Raw genomic sequence first — 21,355 nt, forward strand, 5'->3', positions numbered from 1 at the left:
GCCAAACACAGACAGACTATGACCTGTGCCAATGTCTGACTGGTTGATGCAGCATAGACTAGCTGAGTTCAGCCCAGGGCCCTCACTCTCTGCCCCCTGACAGACAGCAAACATGTGAATGCTGTCCACATGACCTCAGGGGCACCTGTGGACAGAGTTGTGTAAAATTGTGTAAAGCTGCCATCCACTTTGCTTAGCCATTATGATGAGTCGTGCCTAGAGACACCATTTGGCATCTAGAATGCCCAGTGTGCAACCAAGTCATAACCTACTATATGTGCTGCCAAATCGTGCGCTCTCTCTCTTCCCCTTTCTCTCTCTCTCCATCTTTGTGGTGTCTCGGGTGTATACTGTTGTTCATTGCTGATAGTGTTTTTTTTTCTTTTTTGCTCTGAGCTATTGTGTCACTTATGTAGCTGTTTCTTACAGTCTTCCCAATATTTTAAAGGATAAAAATACTGATGGATTGTTTTAAGAATCTATACCTTGCACTTTGTATGCAATTCATGCAATTTGCAGTGTTTATTATCTGATGGCAGAACTCCAACTGGACCTAGACCAGAATCAAACCTGTCCTTGATCGATGTCTACTCTTTGGCACATAACTCACGTTGAGAAATAACTGAAGCCTTGTATCAATCCTTCATTAATTATTTTTGGTTTTCAGGTTCAATACTACATTTTGATATTAGTGGTATATTGCTCCATTGTTGACAATCAGTTATAAGACCTATAGCTTTCATACATAAAAATCTAGTTTGCAAATCTAGTTTAATATGAATGAAATGATTTGTTAATAATCACTCCCCTACTTTTATAGTCTGGTTTGTTGATTTATGGTTTTAATGCATCATGTCCTTTGTAACTCCATTTATTTATTTTTTGTTAGCGAATCATCAAAAGATTCCCTTTTTCTGATATATTTGTCTGGTCATGCCTTTAACAAAGTTTAAGTTACCTAAGTTAACTTCTCTTTTGATGAGACGTAGTAATTAGTCAAGTATTGTGAAACTGTTGGAGTTGCATTGTAATTACCGTACTTGGGACAGGAACTTCCATCTGTGTTTTTCTTCTTTTGATAGGTAGGCAGATAAGATATGGACACAGAAAATGGCAGTATAGAGTGAACGCGTGCCTTGATTTGAGGAAGACACAGAATCCCTAACTGCTCCCGATGAGCAGGTTGGTGCCTTGCATGGTTTCCTCCGCCATCGGTGTGTGAATGTGTGTGTGAATGGGTGAATGTAATTCACATTGTAAAGCGCTTTGGATAAAGGTGCTATACACTGTAAATGCACCATTTTGGTGTACTTTGGCACTTTCTCAAAATAATGTTCTCTTTCTGACCTTGCCCACACTGAGTGTAATGGAAGTAGAGTATGCAATTACGAGCTGTCCGTAGCTTTAAGATATGCTCATAGCCCAAAGCAAGACTTTAGTGTGGAAATGTGGTATTTCTGTTTGTTGTTGAGAAAACATAGGCTGCTGCTTTCAAACTTTAGTGTTATCTGCTTTCTGTTATATTGGCATTGTGCAATTACTGCCTCCCCTGTACTTTTGTTTATAATTTGACAACACAAATAACCTGGAAAAAAACATTTTGAATGAAGATCGATATATCTGTCAACCACATAATCACAACGTCCTGTTCACTCCATTCCAAACTACTTATCAATAGATATCTTATCAATCTATTATATAAGATAATTATATTAGTTGCCATTTCTATTTCACATCACATGTCATTCTATTTCACTGAATGTACTAATCAGGTTTGAATGTGACTACAGCTCATCAGCCTCAAATGGTTATTGTTATTGTTCAGTGTTATTACTCTGAACCCTCAGCATCACTATCACTCAGCAGCAACCTCATTGCAGTGAACAAGTAAGCTAAGGCCAACGGCCCCATACCACCAACTCTGTCCTAGTGACTCTCAATAGGCTTGAATGCATGCTCTGCATGTCTGCTTTCACGTGGTTGTTCTTGATTTAAATTCTCATTGAGCTGATAGGTGGTGCAATGGTTGGACCCCCCCCCAGTGAGGCCTGGCTTAGTTGAAAGGGTCAGGGCATGTGTCCATCCAAGAAGACTATCTGCCTAATGTATTATTTGGAAATATCTAACCCTTGTCATCAAAATAAGGTGCCAAAGTTCATAGACAGTCTTATCTTTTGACAAGTAGAGCCAAAGAGCAATTTACAGTTTGGTACTAACAACCATAGATATATATAAAGGCTAGATGACTCACCCGCGCTGCTGGCCAATGGAGTACGACGTTGCCACATGGCGGCCATCTTGGGACGGTCATTCATAACATTATGTCTATGGTGCATATACTTTGAAATAACCATAGCGTGCTCAATTTTCATCCGATTTTCAAACGGTTTGGTGTGTTGTAAACACCAAAGATGTATTTATGATACATATTTAATGTTATAAAAAATAAAAAAAACATGATTATAATTATAAGTATGCAGTATCATAACTACATCTTTGGTGTTTACAAAACACCAAACCGTTTGAAAATCGGATGAAAATTGAGCACGCTATGGTTATTTCAAAGTACATGCACCATAGACAAAGACATGTTTTGAATGACTGTTGCAAGATGGCCGCGGTTGAGCTACGCTTGCGACGCCCCCTTGAGCCATCTAGCCTTTATATATATCTATGCTAACAATTGCCAGATGTGTTCACGTATACTGAATGAGCTTCATCTATGATGAAAATCAAGGTTTGAGGATGTTGCTGTTTCAGTCAATTTCAATAATTTACATAACAAGTTCAAGTTCAAGTTTATTATGTCCCAAATTGGGCAATTTATGTTACAGCAGATAGTAAGAAAGTAAGAAACTCCAACACACAGTAAACATACATACACAAGACACACATAGACATAGACATAATCACAAGATCCAGATAATAATAGCTACTCATAGCTACCTCCTCCTGCTGCTATTATTGATGGCACGAATGGAAGTAGGTACAAATGAGAATTTGTACCTATTGTTTTTAACCTTTGGCCGGAAGGCAAACAGACAGACAAAAGAACCCAGAGTCAATGTCACAGAAAAAAAATGAAAATGATTTTAATAATAGTGCAATGTGCAATAAAAGAAAATGTTTTAATTTCTAGAATCTTGAATCTTGTTTCCTGTGTGTTCCTGTATTAGATGAAATATTGAGATTGTGTCTAACTGAAAATCTCCACTCATGTCAAAATACCATTAGCCCATCCCATTATGTTGAAACTCAAATTCAACCTATGACTTTATTTGAGCAATTACTGTAGCTCTTGTCATGGCCGTTGGATACATGTCCAATCCTGCAGACAAGAAAGAATGCCACTTGATCTGTGGGGACTAGATGGTGAAATATTGGAAGGGACATTTCTGTGCTTAACAACTTGAACCCCAGCATCCCTATTCTTGGGGGAACATTTGCCGAAAATAGCACATCTGCAAGTGTCATGTTGCGACACGTTGTGAGCTTGAAGATTGGCTAGTTTTTGTTGTAGAGGGGGGGGGGGGGGGGGAGTGGACCAAGAGCCATTAGTACATTAGTTTACCAAGTATAGAGCAGTGGTTCTCAAACTTTTTCATAACCCTCACCCCAAATTGATATGTATTTGGCCGCAGACCCCCATCTGAAAAGGTTTTGTGCCAGGGACCCACAGAAGAGAAGATTTGTGTTAAACAATTCAAATGTATGTAAAATATTCCAATACTTTCCAATACCAATACTTTAGCTCACAACGCGGTGCGCCGTGTTGTGAGATTGCAGATCTGCTATTTTCACTACTTCTTAAAGGTTTTATTTTATTTTATTATTTATGGAAATTATTTGATTTTATTTATGAAATACTTTTTGAAATATGTTTTTTTTTAAAGGGGATATTTACTCGCGACCCATTCAAATTGGTCCACGACCCAAACATGGGTCCCGACCTTATTTTTAACTCTATGTTCCCGATGTAGAGGGTTTTACTGGTTAACATGTTGTTATGTTGTGGTGGTGAAGGTCCCATGCTCTCTGATGACCACAATGTCATAAATTCTGAAATACTGGAACACATTCTGTAGATATTCTCATCAGCGGTCTTTCTCCCAAAATAAGATATAGTAGGCCTATATAAGAAGATGTGTTCTTTAGTACTGAACCTTTGTCATGATTAAATTACTATAAGACCATAACATCCGCTTCTACACCGTACACAGGCCCCAGAAAGGATAAATAACCTGAACCAATAGCAAATAATGACAATAGGGTGTGGATTGGAATTGTATAGGTTTATAGAAAGTACAGTCCTGCATATTCTCTGTGTTTTATAAATGAGTCCAAAGGCTTTAAAATGTTTTCCCTTGAGCAACATCATAAACCTCATTTGTCTCCTGAAGTTGATGACGATATAATAAAAGTGGGGATCCTCTTGATTATAAAATCTTGTGTCTGTTCACACTGGCAATTATAATTTGTTACATGTTATGTCATAACCAGGTGGAACAGCTGAGAGACTGTTATAATTGACAGTGACAGACAAGCTTATAATGTGCAGCTCCTGGCCTCTGTCAGTCCTCTCATCAATAAATAAGCACTTCTTGCTCACACATTTCTCAACTACCTCTTCCCTTTCTCTTTCATGTCCTCAGTCCATATCAAACAAAGCTTAGATGTGTGTCCTTGTCCACCCCATAGTTGATCTTGTGCTCGTCAAACAGCCTGCTTAGCTCATCCATGTACAGTTGGTGGAGGACATCAAGCTGTTCCGCTGTGGGCTTCTCATTCTTCTCCACCCTGATTGGCCGTCCAACTGCCAAGAGGTCAAAGGTGCAGATTGTCACACTTACTGTAAAGGCATTTCACTTTATGATGTGTAAACTTTACTGTTTGATTTGATTAGACGCCCCAGGGTTCATCTAAATGATTATGCCATTTATTGGGGTAAACTGGCAAACACACTCAGACAGACTATGACCTGTGCCAATGTCTGATAGGTTGATGAAGCATAGATTAGGCTCTCTCTCTCTCTCTCTCTCTCTCTCTCTCTCTCTCTCTCTCTCTCTCTCTCTCTCTCTCTCTCTCTCTCTCTCTCTCTCTCTCTCTCTCTCTCTCTCTCTCTCTCTCTGTCTACCTGGCCTTTTTCTCAACTTGAAAAGCACTGCTCTTCATCTCTACAATAGGGAAGGACAAGGTTGGTTGTCATGTTTTACTCTAATTTCAATATCTCATCAATTGTGTGTTAAATGTCTTTATTTCCACCATGGGAGCTTAACATGTCAGTTAGGAATGGGGCTACTTTGTTCTCACTAAGCTTATTCTGATTCTGAATAAAAAGATATGGACTGTCAAATACAGCTTGTCAACACATTTAACACACATATAAACAGAATCCTGAGTTGTGCTGGACACCACCTGTCTCTACCACTTACAGCCTAGTCTAACCATGCCCTTCTACCTCACTGGTTCAAGGGGGTGGCAGGGGCCACCCAAATATTTAAATTTGAAGAATGGTGGAATGCTGTTCCCAGTGGCAGAGACAGCAGGACCCCCTCGAAAACAAGATACTGCATCTCAAGGAAGCATCTCAAGGTTCCCCTTTGCTTAAGTAACAGACCCCATGTATCGAATCTATATAGCTCCCCCTTCACAGTTTTCAGTGATGATGATTGTTTAAAGATTTTGACACTACTTTTGACATGAAAAACATGAAAAGTCCTCTCACCTCAATGATGTGCGGCTTAATCAAATAATTACCAAATTGGTGAACACTGACCCCAAAACTGAAAATGTTGATACTAACAGTGCGACAACCAACGCATGTGACAACCAACCCTGTTCTACCCTACAACCTTCTGCCAAAACCAACAAGTGGTTTGTTAAGCATTGCAGCAATGACACAGGTACTTTTTTGTCATTATAAAGCGTTGGTGTATATGCCCTGTACAGTACAGTATGTGTTGTTATTCCTTGCACCATTTCCAAGTATCATAGAATGTACACACAAACCTGTACTGTATGTCTATTAACACATTTGATCTGTATCTATGTTGCATGTTAGGATCTAATTGACCATGTACTCACCCACTGTGTTAATGGGTTTTCTGTAAGGCATCAGGCCAAAAGAGTACTGGAAAATGCCACGTGCGTGGAAGAGAGGCAGAGAAATTCCCATGATGCTTTGAAGCCGTTCCTGTATCCATCTGAGCCAGGTGCCCCGTGCATTGTCCACTTGGTCAAACACGTCATTCTCCCCAAACGAGTACACTGGAACCAGATGGGCACTGCGGAAAAAAATTATTGTTATAGTTAATATTGACCATTATTTATGTGTTCATCATAAGTCCAGATACATCTCAAAACATGCTCCCACAGAAGTTTCCACATGAGAGGCTCAAATAAGACTCTATTTCAGTAAGTTAAGAAGTGACCAAGTAACTTTTTTACACTTACATTTAAACAATAGCCACAACTGGTTTCTTTCACATATGTAATATCTCTAAGATCTGTTCTATGCTCAATATGGCAGATGCTGAAACATTTATACTGTACAAGCATTTGTTTCTTCAAGACTCGACTACTGCAGTAGCCTTTTCTACGGTCTACCCATCTGCACTACAAAACCACTACAGCTTGTTCAAAACACTGCTGCAGAATATTCATTAAAACTAGTCAATTTTATCATTTATTTGATCATATCACTCCTCATATCGGTCCTCCTACTAGCCTATAGGTCATTACATGGGCCAGCTCCATCCCTCTCAGATCTCATCATCCGTTACAATCCCTCCCACAACCTCTGTTCTCAAGATGCTGACTACCTCACTGTCTCTAGAAGAATGAACAAAAAATCAGTTGGCAGTTGGGCCTTTTCTCCCTACCTATAGAACCAGAAGAGATGCTAGGTCTATTACTATATTTTCAAAAACTGACAAAAAAAACATTTTATCTACAGTATATTATGACCTATCCTAATCTCACTGGACTGTTGTCACTATTGATTTTATGATTATTAATTCAATGTTGTTGTATACTGTACTTTTTAAATGTTGTAAAGTGTATTGAGACACCCAGGTGTGATATTACACTTTAAAATAAATACACTTGAACTTGAAACACAAATAACATCAATCAGTGCTGATATAAATTCAGCAGAATTCACTTGAGTCAGGGGCCAATGTTTTGAAATACAGACGGACGGACAGTCTGTCTGTCCGTCCGTCTGTCCGTCCGTGTGTGTGTGTGTGTGTGTGTGTGTGTATTGTATGTGTGTGTTTGTCCGTCTTCAAGACAGACTTCATATTGCATCCTGATTGGCTAAGATTGACGTCTACTACCTGGCCTGGCGGAGACCTGTGCTCTGAGGAGCAAAATGTTCTCGTTAAATCTGCAAACAACTTTCTTAAATTGTATTCTTAAAACAGTGCAACCAGGTGCTCACAGGAAATAAAAGTGGTTAAAATAAACGGTGGTGCTCCTGGGATCAAACATGAGAGAAAAACAGACGATCTGGGCACTCAAAAGTAAAACAAGGTGACTGCCAACATGTCTAGACCTCAAAAGGTCTTCATAAGGGCGATTTTGTATTTATTTATGTTGAACCCGGGAGTCGAACCCATGCATCGACGGGAGCACCAAAATGTTTACTGCTGATTTAAGATGGAATGCCCATTTGAGCAGGGGAGATATTAGGCTTGGTCCTACCCAACCACAAGATCAAAATGTCTCTATAGTAAAGTAGGGAGACCACACCCATTTGTAAGTTATATTAACATACACTACCACACAGATTGGTTAAAATAAAAATGTATTCACTAAAAATGTAATATGGATTATATGAATTATGGATTGCAGCTTTAAGAGACTTTATGCTGTATTTACACTTTGTTGTGTTGCTTGAATAAAAACAAAAAAAACATTGTGCTTCTCAAGTACTCTGTTCTTACCCATTTTCCATGGCCAATTTAACGAAACCCTTCTTGTGGGCCAAAAGTACACTGTAGGATCCAGGGTGGGCATCCAGCGCCTCCGGGGCTCCACCCACTGCTATTACCACAGCGTTACCGCCACCCTCTTTTTGGAGCAGGAAGCGGGCACTCTCTTTATCTGAAGGAATAAGACCTGCGACACACAAACACGTCAGGCATTTGTGACAATTTGAGAATAACCTGTGTTCATTGTCACAGTCTAACAAACCAACACATTATGAATACATAATGCATGAATGCATTTACTATTATTTTAGCATCAACGTGGGAAAATAAATGTACACAACAGATAGACTAAACTATATCATAAGTCTGAACAATCACACAAATATGACCTGAATCATCCTGGGTTGTTCCCAGTGGTCCTGACCTGCAGACATGATGTAGTCCCTGAAGAATGGAGATCTAAACCACAGCGGCAACATGAGCAGGTGACCTTTAAACCCAGGGAACAGCTTTCTGAAGCCAGTGGCATAGGTGCAGAAGTTGAGGAATGCTCCTGCCACCAGCACCCCATGGGGATGGAAACCCAGGATGTAATTGTACCTGGAATCTAGGTCAGCTGTCTTGATCAGCTGGCAGTAAAGGAGAGAACAGAAGTCCATAGTGAACATACAGTCGGTTGTACTGGATGGTACATTTGGTTTGACTGTTTGATCACAATGTACACAATGTATCTTCAGCCTTCCGCTCTCCATCACTCTCCTTTTCGATTCTCCTCTCTCTTTCTCTCTCTCTCTCTCTCTCTCTCTCTCTCTCTCTCTCTCTCTCTCTCTCTCTCTCTCTCTCTGTCTCTTTCTCTTTCTCTTTCTCTTTCTCTTTCTCTTTCTCTCTCTCTCTGTCTGTCTGTCTGTCTGTCTGTCTGTCTGTCTGTCTGTCTGTCTGTCTGTCTGTCTGTCTGTCTGTCTGTCTGTCTGTCTGTCTGTCTGTCTGTCTGTCTGTCTGTCTGTCTGTCTCTGTCTGTCTGTCTGTCTGTCTGTCTGTCTGTCTGTCTGTCTGTCTGTCTGTCTGTCTGTCTGTCTGTCTGTCTCTCTGTCTCTCTGTCTCTCTCTCTCTCCCCAACTGGTTGAGGCAGACGGCTGCCCCCACCCAGAGCTTGGTTCTGCTTGAGGTTTCTTCCCATTAAAGGGGAGTTTTTATTTGACACCACTGCCAAGTGCTTGCTCACAGAGACCCATTGCCAAGTGCTTGCTCACAGAGACCCAACATGCATGTTGGGTCTCTGTGGTAGAGTATGGTCACTCTTGACATGCCCATAATCTCTTGAGATAACTTGCTATGATTTGGTACAATATAAATACAATTTATTGAATTGATTGATTGAAATAGTTTTGTTGCGTTAAAGATCCATGCATCTCAGTTAAATTCTGAGACCTGAATGGTTTCATTCCGACACACCTGATTGCCAGGATTTTTATGCAAGTGTGCAGAAGTATTCTTTCTTTGTCAAAATGTATGAATCTGCTGATTATGTAGGACTGCCCAAGAAATGCACTATTGGTGGTACTTCACCACATATGATGCAGAGTAGCACTGCTTTGACATCCACAGCTATACAATGTAAAATGTATAAATGTAAAGGGATACAATGTGTTATGGGTTATGTGTACTATTACTGGGAAATAGTGCACTTACATTCTTCATATGTCTCAAACACAAACTCCTGTATGATTATTTTGTTTGGTATTTGAAAAAGATGTGGTTCCAATCCGAATGTTTTGCACTCAAAAGACACAGGAATAAGCATATTTCCATGCTATATCATAAATAATCACTCATTGTTAGGAACTGTAGGCTACATTCCTGGAACGGATATCTCACCTGCCTAGTGGTGTTTACCTGCCTCTAACCAATATTAACTAGATGGTCTGCAATGGAGAGATAGTGAGAAGCACTAAGGTCAGTGTCAACAGTCACGATACGTACTGCTTGTTTTGCAGAATGTACGAGCATTGTGCCCTCATGTCAAAACAAATCAGCTCCTTGTTTGTATCCGTATTTCAAGGCCACCATGCTCTTAGAATCACATTTACACCCATTATCTATGTTTTATTTTCTCCAGGGCCATTTAGTTTTTTGCTAGTTTCGAAATTTCTCACGTTTCATTTTTGTGTCTGTGATTCCCATGGGCTCTATACTAAGCCCCCTCCTGTTTTTGCCCTACACTGAATATCTTCAAAAATGGCCAATCTACATGTCACGGTCACGGCCTCTCCAGTTTACCCCCGGAATTGCCTCTGCCCCTCCCATTCCCCTCTCCTGATTACCCTCTGCCACTCTCCAAACCCCCTGTGCCCTGTCTGCCCTGAGTTCTTTACTACTCCCCTCCCTGATTCCTCTGAGTTGGACTCACTTGCGGGTGCCTGCTGAGCCCAGTTACCTAACGCAGTGGTTCTCAATTTTTCATGCCAAGGACCCCCAATTTGATATGTGTTTGGCTGCGGGACCCCCATCTGAAAATATTTTGTTCCAGGGACCCCCATACAAGATTTGTGCTGTTGATTATGTTTCCAAAATATTATTTTTTTCAAGATTTTTTGAAAATAGCACACCTACAAGCTCACAACATCAACAGCATGCATCAAATAACCGATGTATTAAAAGGGTTAAGGTGGTTAAACAGCTTTTGATGCTATGTTAACTTTAAATTTAGCTGGGGACCCTCTAGAACCCCCCCCCCCTCCCCCCACTGGGCTAAAGCTCAAGAGAATAGGATGCACTATTGTGTTCTCTTTGCTGTTTCGTCTGTGTGTTAGCTTATCTTTAGTTTGAACCAGCAAGATCTTCTAATGATGGCACTCAGATGGTGGGGAACAAATAGACCTCAATTAAATGTGGTACTTTGAAGTACAATGATTCTGTTCTTATAAACATTCGCTCTTTATTCTTAACGTGGCATAAACTCAGGTTATGCTTGTGATGAACCAGACATGAAACGCAGATTTTTATGAAACATTTCGCTTTTCATGAGCAAAGAAAGCATACCACTACATACTCAGGACGGTATACATATCATGAGACATGGAATACAATTAATCAAGTTTGCAGCATTGTAGATGGTCTTCCATTTAAAAAAAGGAAGACATTAAGTGGAGATCCATATTATAAAACACTAAAGCAGAAGTAGGATGGAGAGATAGATATTCACAGAATAAAGCTTCATATACTGTAAAAACATGCACTTACTTGTATTATTAGATAAAAAAATATTTTCAACATATAATTCAGAAATTGGTAGAAATGTATTTCCTTAAACATAGTGGATCACAGTCTTTGATATTGAGATGGCACATCCAGCGCCGGCCCTAGGATCTTCGTAGCCCTAAGCAAGATTTTTTTGGGTGGCCCCCCACCCAAACACCCCCATTATAAAATCATTATGTCATTTTTTATTGCATACTAAAATAATAACACTAGTTGTTGGATAGGAGATACATGACATAATTACAATATGAAAGGAAAAATTAAGTGGTTGTGGCCCTAACCGACCGCTTATATTGCTTATAGCAGCGGCCGGCCCTGAGCACATAAACAAACCAATTAAGGATTATTGCTTAATCATCTACACAGTAAATGCAAAGGGCAGTATAGTAAACAATGACGTGGTCCATTTAGTCATAAACTTCAGATAACTGAAGGCATGTATAACTGCTAACTGAAAAACATATGTTTATCATAACTTCTAGGCTTGGATATACTTTTTAGACCTTGAATACAGTGAGGTGCCATCTATAAAAGCATATCCAGATGTTTGAAACTAACTTTAATTACTACAGGGCAACCTAAGGTGCTATAGTATATGTACTGAGCTGTTTTGTTGTGGTCACTGGCTTATCAGCACAGTACAAAGTCTTTGTCAAGGGCAGAATGGAACCTATCTATTAGCAGGATGTTGTCCACACAACTTAAAGTATGCATTACCTTAATCACACGTGAGCTTGCAGATGACCTATTTTCAGCTAAGAGTTTTGGTGTAGAAGACAAAAAGGAGGGGGGTAATAAGGTGGGTATAGATTTGAGTGGTTATCCATTCCTTGGATCCCAGGCTTGCTTTATCAGAAGAAATCGAGTGAGATTGGAGGGCTGGAAAGTATTTCCTCAATAAGACATGTAGATGTAATGTGTAAAAGCTTTATGTCCAAGATCGAAGATGATGAAGTTAATATTCAATAGACCCTTCATAATCTGAGAAAATCACCTCCGCAAGGTGGACATAGCAGACAGGAAGAGACAATCTTGTTCAAATGCCCTCGGTAGCCCAATTAAAGCCACAGAAAACGTGTTGGAAATAAGCAATTTTTTTATTAAAGCAGCACTAAGTAACTTTTTTTTATGAATAAAATGTTATTTTGTCCAATCTGCATGTATGTTAATACAATATAACATACAATTGGGGTGGTTGTGTTTTGTCTTTCTGCTCTTCTATTGAGACATTTAGATCGTGTCAAAGGTCATGTCTCACCTAGACACAGGATCTGACAGGAATTTTGACCTGATGGTCAAGATTCAATTTATCCCCTGAACAAGCAGGTAGGTAGGCTCTATTAGCTCAATGGCAAAAAGTTCAGCGCAGGAAACCGGGTTCAAATCCGGGGTAGAAGAGGAAAGTTATATAGTACTGCTTTATATAGTAAGAGTTCATTTGTAGCATTGAAAGTAATATAGAGACAATGCTGCAATTATGTTTTGGGGAAAAATAGGTGACATATATAAATGAGTTCGTAAGCCTGACTAGTCCTGAATATGACCCGTAATGGAAAAGTTGCACACTGCATTAGAAAATACAGGGTTTGATTTGCTGGTAGTCAGGGGATATTAGCAGATTTTTTTTCAATCTTGGAATAAATTCCTTACCAAAATAAATCTTCACCAATGTGTTTGTAAAATTGTCTAGTAACACATCTCACAAAGACTGAAATGCAGTTTCCCTAGGGGAATTTTTGACAGCTGCTGAAAGTTGGGGTACCCACCATAACCTTATGCAGGGGAAAAAAAAATCCAAATTTAATTCTGTTTTAAGTAGCATGTGAGGGGGCAAACTAGGGTGTTTTTATGATTCTGAATCCACTGCAAGCATTTGTTTTGCACCAAAACCACTCCTTGGGCTAAAAACGGCCCAATCTCAATGGGCTTTTTACACAAAAAGTATACCTGGAAAAGGATGGCTATGGAAACTGCATTTCAGTCTTTGTGAGATGTGTTACTAGACACCTTTACAAACACATTGGTGAAGATTTTTTTTGGTAAGGAATTTATTCCAAGATTTTTTTAATATCCCCTGACTATGGGGGGAAGGAGGGCCAACATATCACTGGTGGGGATATGTTTTATCCCTGCTTCTGGTCAGACTGAATTAAATACCGGTACAAGCATTTCCTTTGGGGAAATGTACACTGTCTGCTATGTTTGGTATTTATTTTGATGATAATATCACAAATTAACAAATTAATTTAAAAAAGTATATTAAAGATGCAGTAAAAATGATTTGTTTATAAGTGTGAAATAGCTCTATATTCTGTTAACAATTATTAATAATAGTGTAGAGTGTTTGTTCAGTAACAGAAGTCTCCCTGTTTATCCAGCTCTTTAGTGTAAAATCACACCCAGTGTGAAGTGGGCAGTGTGGTCACAGTGGTCATCACATTGATGGAAGAAGTGATATTGTGGACCAACCATTGTACACCCCTAACTTAAAAAAAACATAAATGTGTTTTTTTTAAGTGCATAGTCCTATTTATAGGGCTATGCACATGTGTCATGTTTCACTAGCCAATCACAGTCCTGAATAGACTGTGATTGGCCAATCAAGGTGCAGGGTTAGGGGGGTACAATGGTGGCCAATCACAGCGCAGGGTTGGGGGGGTGCAATGGGTGGGGGGGTCCAAACCTCACATATAGGGGCGGTTTCACCGCCCAAAAATCACACCCTGTGTGAAGTGGGCGGTGTGGTCATCACAATGGTCATCATAGTGATGGAAGCTCACTTCCAAAATTGATTTTTGGAAGTGCATAATCCTATTTATAGGTTATTAATGTCATCATGTGTCTCGCTAGCCAATCACAGTGCTGAATAGAGTCAGCCAATAGAGTCAGCCAATCACAGTACAGCTAGGGGTGTACTAATGGGCCAATCACAGCGCAGGAAACTAATACTAATGAGGTGTCCCAACCCCACTTATAGGGGCGGCTACACCGCCCAAAAAGAAAATGCCTTTTCAGGTCGGGATACCAATATTATAAAATCAGGAGAAAGAATTTATACAGATTACAGAATATGTACACAAGTAAATAAGTGAAATTGGAAGTGATGACAGTTTCTTAAAGAGCTGGGGAGACCCCAGTTAATGAACAAACACTCTATAGCATGCAGGGTTTTCAACTGATTATGAACCAGGGACCACCACCCTGACTGAGAATCAACCTGGGGACCACTGTTGTGTTGGGAGGAGGGATATGGGCGTGGTGTGGGGGGAAAAGCTTGAAATTAAATAATGACTGTTAAGGCCTTCATTTATTTGTTAATTTGAGGTGGATTAAATCAAGCCCTTAACAGTCATTATTTAACTGAGATATGCTAGTGGTCCAGAGCTCAGAAAAGATTGAGAACCACTGATCCATTCCTTTCCCATGGTTGCCCTTATTCTGTTCTCTTAACCTTCCATATTAAACTCATGTGAACTGATTCATTGCAACATAATATGTTGCAATATATTATATGTTGCAATATACAATATACATATTATGTATGAGCAAGCGATTGATATGGGCACATTTACTAACTAGTCACGTACTAATGATGACTCAACCAGGTAAACCGGTACAGTTTCCCTTGAAATCCCATTTCTGTGGAAGTTCTTGACATCCGGAGTAACTGATGTAACATTGATGCGTCAGCATACATCATACTGTTTCTCAACTAGTGGTCAATAAAATAAAATATAATACAAATCTTCACTTTCCTACATTACTAAATGCATGGTCAGGGACCACATGCAATACTGCACGGACCACCAGTGGTCCACGGACCACCAGTTGAAAACCCATGCTCTATAGCAATGATTATCTGAATATAGAGCTTTAACTTTTTAACAACAAACCTTTTGTTTTAACCATAAAATATCACATACTCTTCCTTTAACCATAATAACCTGGCCTACCTATTTGGGTAGGCCCAATCTGGGAACCCAGATCCAACTGAAAATGAAAAACAGCGACCTCTGCTGTTTGTAACGCAGTGCAGAATCTGTTCTTGAGAGATTAGGGTAGGCCAGGTCATCAAAATGTGTCAAACATTTGTCAAAAGGTTTCACATTCAAATTTTTTTTTTTTTTAAGATTTTTCAAGAAAAAAAAAGAATTAGAAAGAAAAAGCAGATTTACAAGCTCACAACACGTGATGTGATTGGCAATTTTTGCCCTTTGTCATACAAAGAGGTATAGGGTTTTAGTGCTTATGAAAATGCCCCCGTCTGTTTTCTTTTTCTTTTGTTCTTTTTACAAATCAAACCCTGAGAATACATCACAGTTGCATTTGTCATGTCATCTAGACAGACATCATTGCAATCTATTTATTTTCAGATATTAATTTATTTCCTTATCACTCCATCCCCCAATGAAAATCCAGTGTTGAGCAGTGCACTCTAGTGGATAGGAAGTGTGATTGTGTGTAAGCGAGATTTATAAATGTTCTTCAGTTTACAATGTGTTGATTCATAAAGCAAAAAATACATCTAATTTATGCTTACATTTAATCATCTGACTCGTGCAAAATGAGTCTACCACTGGGCAGCTGGATAACAGTGTTTACGTCTTATCACAATCTCCCATGGTTTGTTCTTCAGATGTACAACTGGACTCTCACCTGTGATTGCGCTGCTTTCTCACTGCCTTGTCGAACAATATGCCTGAATCTATTAGGCAATTATTACATAATCATCTTTTTTTGATTGATTGAATATTTTATTAGGCAAAAAAATTAAAACAGCACAGTTACATTTAAAAAACTTTGTCTAACAGGTCCGTTCATAAAAGTCCTTGCGGACTTGTTTCCAATGAGGGCCTTAAATCTAATCGCAATTATTTGAGATAATCCCATATTATTATTGCATAATAGTTTGCAAAATCGTGTCCTGTATAAATTCACTAAGTTGAACATTTTTTATAAATATTCAAACAATAAAAAAAATTGCAGAAATAGCAGATGCAATGTGAGCTTAGATTGGTTACATTAGAAATGTTTTAATGATTATTGGTACCAGTCACTTCTACATTTCTTTGTATATTTAAGTTATTGGTCATAGTTATGCCCTGCGTAAATGTATTTCTGTTTCCAAAGCCTAGAAGGCAAACAGAAATGTAATTTTTATGTTCCAAAGTTCATTGTCCAGAACACAATTAAATCCTTAATTATATGAATGACAATTAATCGCCAAGTAAAACGTTATGATTGTGACAGCACTAACGTCTACTGTATTGTCCTAAACTGAACTAGCTATGAACTAAATACTACATGAAGTCCTGATTCTGACAGTAATTCTCACAGGTTACTTGCATGCATGGCACAATTACACACACACACACACACACACACACACACACACACACACACACACACACACACACACACACACACACACACACACACACACACACACACACACACACACGCGCGCGCACGCACACACACACACACACACACACACACACACACACACACACACACACACACACACACACACACACACACACACACACACACACACACAATCACACACACACACACACACACACACACACACACACACACACACACACACACACACACACACTGTGTGTGCTCCATTGTCTTGGATGGTCAATATGGACCTGAATGGACTGTCCATATAATTTATTATCATCATCATTATCAGGGCTGAGGGTCACAGCAAGGACCCAGCTCAATATAGCAGTAGTATGCCTAATTTATTCTCTCTGATGCGTTGTGAGCTTGTAGGTCTGCTATTTTCGGCAAGTATGAATCAGGCTTTGAGGGTTTGATAGGGCTAATTGGCATAGGAGACCTCAAATCCACAAGATTTCTATTCACAATTTAACCCTTGCATTGTGTTAGAAAACTGCATCCACTTGTGGTGTTAGCAGGTCAAATTTGACCCGTGATTTAAATCAGCCCAAAATACTCAAAAAATTATCATTTTCATAAAAAAAATTCTCCCACCTCATGTAATTGACTTGTAATGCATTCATATCCATGTAAACGATTTTTAAAATATTATGTTGGGTTAGGGCTAGGGTTTCATCTTTCAATATATCTCGTTTTCTATTATAAAAATGTTAAAATTCACTCATTAAATTTCCTATAATGAAGGCAATGGATAATTATGTTATCTAGCTATAATAGAATAATTAAGAATAATAATTAGAACACACTTCCAAAAAAATATTATAAAAAAAATACTTGTTTTCGTTTTTTTACTTTAAACAATGTTAATATTATAAAAAATAGTGACACTAGTGGTGTTAGGGTAATTTTTGACCCGTATGCCATAGAAGGTAAAAAGTAATTTATTTTTCATAAACTCAAACTTTATTTTACTCCTGATAGCAACTGCTAATTGAGGACAAGTCTCTCAAACATGTAAACATTGAATATTGACAATTTGGGGGGAATTGAGCCACACTTCTCTGCCGGGTCATTTCGGACCCTAACACCACAAGTGTCACTTTTTTTTTAAAAGACCATCAGAATTAATTAAAATTATGATAAATCATTTTGTTGCGCTAAAATGGCTATTTCTGAGGATATCATGAAGCCTCGTTCCAATAAAGAAATGTAAAGGGTACTTTTTACCTATTTAAACTTGAAAACGGGTAAAAAATGACCCTAACACAATGGAAGGGTTAAACACAACAATGTGCATTTTGAACCATAGAACCATACTGTGTGTAGTTTTTAAGTGTTTTGTTGTGTTGTTCTATCATCTCACCTTGATGGGAAAATAATCCCTCATATATTCCCAGATTTTGTGGCCACACACGAAGTGAGACTTGCGTCCACCTCGTGAAGGTGTATCATAGTCAATGACCCACCAGACACCATACAGCACGCTGACCAACCAGAAGCGCGTGAAGACGAGGTAAAAGAACAGAACGATGGAAGTCGGTGCTGGGAGAGAGATAAGTCAGGTCAAATAAGGCTAGCATTGCCTAAACATGGAGTAATGACTGTAGTAATAACAGCAATAGTAATAAATAGTTTGTTTGGGAGTTACAGTGTAGAAAATGAACAGCTTTACGACATGATGCACAACCATGTATAACTCAGGCATAGCACTCTCCCCTCCATACGAAACACTGAGGTGCTCATGAGCAAGCCATTCAGCTGTTCAATGTCCAGCAGTTGTGCCAGGAGCTTTAAGTGATGAACAGTGATGATATGTACAATTTCTCATAAAAGAAAATCCAACAACACAGCTGGAGTGCCCAAAGTGAAAAGAATATAGTGTGATATACACTATGAACTGAAAAGAAGACCCAGGTTATGTTAACTATTTCATTTCTTTTCTTTTCTTGTCTGAATGCCAGATGTGATTTTCCTAAATATATTAGTCAAACATCCCTTTAGGTGGTGAGAATGATGTTTAATTTATTCACTGTCATACGACAAAGTATAAATCGGGCTTGAGTGAGTACAACAATATAAGATATTTTTCATAATGAAAGAGCTGCATAATGTGACTGGCTTTCATCCTTGCAAAAGTGCCAGATTGTCTGGTGTGGTTTTAACAGTATATATAAGGTACTTAATATGATCATCCTGTCCCTACTGTTGAATTTCAATTTTTATTTTACCTTCCCTTCAGAACTAATCAAATTTGGGTTGAGTCAGGGCGTGCAATCGAAAATGGCAATTTATTTGCAATCTCACTAATGGGGTTAAATAATTTAGAAACATTGTTCCATAATTTGGGGTATTCATTCCATATTCACTGAATGATTCACATATATTGAAAACAACAGCAAAACTTTCAAGTAACATTTATGTGAAGATAATAAAAAGCAACAAAGTCAGAACATAATAAACACAATTGACACAATAGAGGGAATGCCATGGGATCATTTGAGTGCCCGCACTGAGATTGGGAGGCAGAGTCATACCAAAGATCCTTAATATATTACCAAGAAGGCCGGTACCCAATGGCTCCCTGCTTGGCACTCAGCATCAAGGCTTGGACTGTGGATAAGTCCCTGCGACATACTAGCATAGCATCATGTCCAGGGGATGTACTTGTACATTAAGCTGCCTCACATTATGGAAACAGGCGATAAGCTCCTGAACTACATGTATGCCATGGTTCCCAAGGCTACTTAGCTTTTGTGCTGGGGACCACTGTTGGGTCTCAAGGGTACTGCAAGTGCCCCTCCCCCCCCAAATCATTGGCAAAACACTAAGATATTAATGATAATATAACATTAATATAAAATAAATATATAAATAACATTATTATTAGTATTTCTTTCTTTAAAACCTTGAAAAATGAGTTTTCGTACCGATAAATAGGAATACTGTGTTAGTTCCATTGATCCAAGCCAGTACACAATCGATTGATTGATCATTAAAATAAACATGCATGCGGAAGTGGTCAGATGGATGGGCCGTGAACGCTTTTGAGATTTTCAAGTGGGCCCTGATCCAGAAAAGGTTGAGAACCACTGGATTATGACTTTGTGTGCAATGGTTATGGGGTCACTCAAATAGTTAGGGTTCATTCAGAGGGGAGCATACTTGTGCATACATGTGCTCAGCAGGTTTCATGATAATCTGCCCATTAGATTTGGAAAGATATCTTGTATGCTTGGATGAGATACCTTGGACATTTTGGCATAAGGGCGGGCAGGGGCGGCCTTAATGATCTGGGGGCCCGTTTCAAGAGCTCATATGGGGCCCCCATATGACCCCCCCCCCCCCCCCCGCAAATAAATAAATAAATAAATAAATAAATAAATGTGGAAGCAAACCAACTTCAGTCCACAAATTATTTTTTTATAAAAAATAATTTGTGGACTGAAGTTGGTTTGCTTCCACAATCCATAATGATGCATTTTCGAAGTAAATTAATTAGGCTATCTGCACTTCCACCGTGGACAGACAGCTAAAACAACTCACTCACATGATTCACTTGAGCTGAGCCCTGATTTAATCAGATCTACATCTTCTTGCATGAAATTCTTGGACGTCGGGCCAGCCAGAGGCGGGCCCCGGACTGGGATGCGAGTCAAAAAATATTTTTTTTTAAAAAAGATTTTTTTTTTTTTTTTTTTTTTTGTGGGGGCCCCCTGAGGTTGGGGGCCCGTTTCAATTGAAACGGGTGAAACATAGGAAAGGCCGCCACTGAGGGCGGGGCTAGAGGAGAGACCCTATACTGAAGGTAGTGAATTCAGTATAGGGTTAATCTTCCTGGTGACAAGGTGCACAGCAAGGTCAGATTACAAGGTCAACTCAGCAACACAGCCCAAGGGAGACAATTATTATTATTTTTTATCAGAAAGATGTGAAAGAGTAAAATACATGCTTTTACAAGCTGGTTGTATAATACTGTAACTACATTTTTTAGTCCCTTTAATTTTCTGCTACAGCCATATAGGTCTTCCTCCGCCTTGCTTTTAGATTTTCCCGAAGTATTTGCAACAGGCATAAGGGTCTTCCAACTTTTATAATGAATAATGATGAGATTAACACAAATTGAGGGCCTAGGTACGCCATGTAGAGACTACACAAACCTACGTACACTGAGCCACATGCAACAATACTGTTGCAACAAAAACTTTAAGCATGCAATTTTCAGTAACACTTTTAATTTCCCCCAGATGAGAGGTACAGTAATGTAAAACTACTTAATATAAAACTCACCCAGGCCCAGAAATGAAAAGATCCATTGCAACACGGAGATTGTCTGCAGTCTCCTGGTAAGGGGCACATCTTTGGGGGCAAAATCAATCTTCATGGCTGCAACAGGAAGAGAGAAAGACCCACGTACAGTAATTGACAGCTGGCTAAGAAGAAGAAGTAAAGTGGGTGCAAAGTCTGCTCGTCTCCCTTCCTACCATCAACCAACTCCATCTGACAGTCTTATCTCAGTTGTAGTGTTCGATTAGTCAATCCATATCTCCCACATCAGACTTTTGACCCTGCATGGAATCGGCCACTTTAACTGATTCACTGCCAATCACGTAGATCATTACTGTGACATGAACATCAAACAACAAATATAATTCTGTCAATTGATTGGGGGGAATGTTCATGTCCTCTTCTGTGTCAACTTTACTGTGTTTTCAGTCCCTGCATTAGTGAAGGCAGGTGTTCTAAGTAAC

General features: G+C 39.1%; 1 protein-coding gene across 1 annotated transcript; it reads right to left on the minus strand.

The window, feature by feature from the left end:
* Positions 1-4,658: 4,658 nt before the first annotated feature.
* mogat2 (monoacylglycerol O-acyltransferase 2) lies at positions 4,659-20,988 on the minus strand (the record flags this gene model as incomplete). Its single annotated transcript, XM_080434921.1, has 6 exons — positions 4,659-4,813; positions 6,085-6,284; positions 7,947-8,121; positions 8,359-8,563; positions 17,971-18,149; positions 20,895-20,988. The coding sequence occupies 6 exons, from the start codon at positions 20,986-20,988 to the stop codon at positions 4,659-4,661; spliced, it is 1,008 nt and encodes a 335-aa protein (XP_080291047.1).
* Between the last annotated feature and the right edge of the window lie 367 nt (positions 20,989-21,355).

The sequence above is a fragment of the Gymnoscopelus braueri genome (assembly GCF_963280865.1).
Source record: "Gymnoscopelus braueri genome assembly, chromosome: 8".
Lineage (NCBI taxonomy): Eukaryota > Metazoa > Chordata > Actinopteri > Myctophiformes > Myctophidae > Gymnoscopelus > Gymnoscopelus braueri.